Source organism: Pygoscelis adeliae, unplaced genomic scaffold (genome assembly GCF_000699105.1).
Source record: "Pygoscelis adeliae isolate BGI_AS28 unplaced genomic scaffold, ASM69910v1 Scaffold21, whole genome shotgun sequence".
Taxonomy (NCBI): Eukaryota; Metazoa; Chordata; class Aves; order Sphenisciformes; family Spheniscidae; genus Pygoscelis; species Pygoscelis adeliae.
In genome coordinates, this window is record NW_008824243.1 from 10,755,794 (window position 1) to 10,757,833 (window position 2,040).

General features: G+C 57.9%; 1 protein-coding gene across 1 annotated transcript in view; it reads left to right on the forward strand.

The window, feature by feature from the left end:
* Positions 1-1,318: 1,318 nt before the first annotated feature.
* TICRR (TOPBP1-interacting checkpoint and replication regulator) overlaps positions 1,319-2,040 on the forward strand; it is a 16,984-nt gene continuing 16,262 nt past the window's right edge. The window contains exon 1 of the mRNA XM_009335241.1: positions 1,319-1,357. Within this exon, the coding sequence (XP_009333516.1) occupies positions 1,319-1,357 (39 nt within the window). The remainder of the gene's footprint in view (positions 1,358-2,040) is intronic.

Genomic DNA, 2,040 nt, shown 5'->3' on the forward strand with positions numbered 1-2,040 from the left:
GGGACGTGAGGCTGGGCTAGCCCACATGCAGCAGGCAGCGATCCTTGCTCCTGGCTGGATTTACCCTGGAGCTCATGCTGGCTTGCCTAGGTCACTGGCGAGCAGAAGGGAGGCAGATCAAATTCTCTTCCGTTAAGACAGAGAACCGAGGAATTTGCCTCCCCAGGAGGCACCAGTGACCTCCCATGTCATGCTACGCCCAGGCCCAAGCCACCTCTGAGGACTTTGACGCCCAAGAAGCACAGCCAGCCCCCCCCAGCCTGCCCCCTTCCCTTCCTGCAGCTCCCTCCCTTCTCAGACGACTGCCTGGAGATCCACCAAGGAGCCCTGTGCCCAGCTTGACTTGCTCTCCAGAAGTAGAGGGCAAAGCAGCAGCAGCCACTAACGGTAGCCTTTGGGCACGTGGGGTGGAGGGGGCACTGGAGGATGATGGTATGGGGAGGCTCAGAAGCCTTCATACAGCACAAGTGAGTCTCTGGGCACTGCTCAGCATCAGAGGTGACTCGTTGCTTGTGCAAGTCCTTGAGGGGTGTCCTGAAAGCACAGCATCTGAGTCAATCCAAAACAAAACCTTTTTTGGCTGGCTCAGCAGAAAGGCAAACAGACCTTCCACCGGGGCGGGACAGAGTGGTGGTATGGTGGGAGATCAAACAGTTAATTTAGGTCTGGGTTTCCTCAGCCCTTTTTTCAGCCCTCACCGTTAAATATCACTCGGAGAGAAATGTTGGAAAAAGGTCAAAATAAAGCAAGATTTTTTTAAGTTTAAAAACCCCCTATCTGGATCAAAGTGCCAACCAAACGTGAGTGCAATTTTCAAATGATTTTTCTTGTGCCTTCTCCTTCTTCCCAAGAAACCACATTTGTTGGCAAGTAAATGATTGTCCAGAGGGAAGCCAAGGGCTCTGTTTGAGAGAGAAGTCAGCGTCCTTGGGGAGCAGGCAGAGAGGGCGAACATCTCCACGAGCAGCGCAAGCGTGGGACAGCGCAAGAAGCAGAGGCGTGAGCGGCCGCGGCTGTCACGCTGGGAAACACGCAGGTCACCGGGGCTCAGCCAACATCTCTGACGGCTTTCCCGAGAGCTGGATGGGCTTCAAGAGCAAATATGCTGGAATGGGCAGGAAAGGAGCAGGGGCTTGAGCAGCCGGCAGCAATTCCCGCGTCGGGAGCTGCCAGGCTTTGCTGGGAAACTCCTCCGTGCCCCGAGTTTTTTTCTGGTCCCAGGTGGACCGTGATAAGGCAGGTTTTGGTCACACTCCGCTAAGTGTCCTCGGCGGGCTGCTGGGACAGACGCCAGCTGCTAGGCAATGGCAGCGGGAGCATGGCGGGGTTGGCTCTTCTTCAGGGCTTCTACAAGCAAGTGATTTATTTACAAGCAGCACGAGATGTCTCACGGGGCCAAATGCAACCCCCAGCCAGGAGGAGGGACCCACAGCACCCCAGGGAGCCCACATCCCCAAGACCGCAGGCTGCCCACCACCCTTTCAGCCAGGGAGGCCCGGCGTCCTTCCCTTGCTCTTGGTGGCAGGTTTCTCCTGCGCACCCGAGTGGATCAGCCCCTCGTTCCAGCTCATTAAACCCGCTTGCGTTCCTAGTCACCAACTAAGCCGAATGGGCGGTTTATTGCCTGCTTGTCTTTGTTGCTTTATAAATACGGCTGGCTGCTGGTGACACTGGTTTAGGCTGGGCCGTTCAAGCTCTGGAGAAAAGGGTGGTGTGGACATCTGGGCGTCTCTGGCCCGCAGGGCTTCCTCCTCCCCGTTACCCAGTGTGATCCATCCACGCTGGGATCACGCCTTGACTGCTAACACCCGTGGGGTGAGAGATGTGCTCCGAGACCCGCAGGGAGACGACGCTCAGGGGCAGGGTGGTTGACGACAAGCCCGGGTCTTTGTCCTCCGCACCCCCGGCCGTCAGCCCCTGTCCAGGCACCCCGACCCCACACCTTTTCGCCCAGCGCGGGCCCTGGGTTGGCCTCGCTGTCCTCCGAGGAGGCTCAAGGAGGACGATAAGCCCTGGGGTGACATCTCCCCCGGCTCTGCA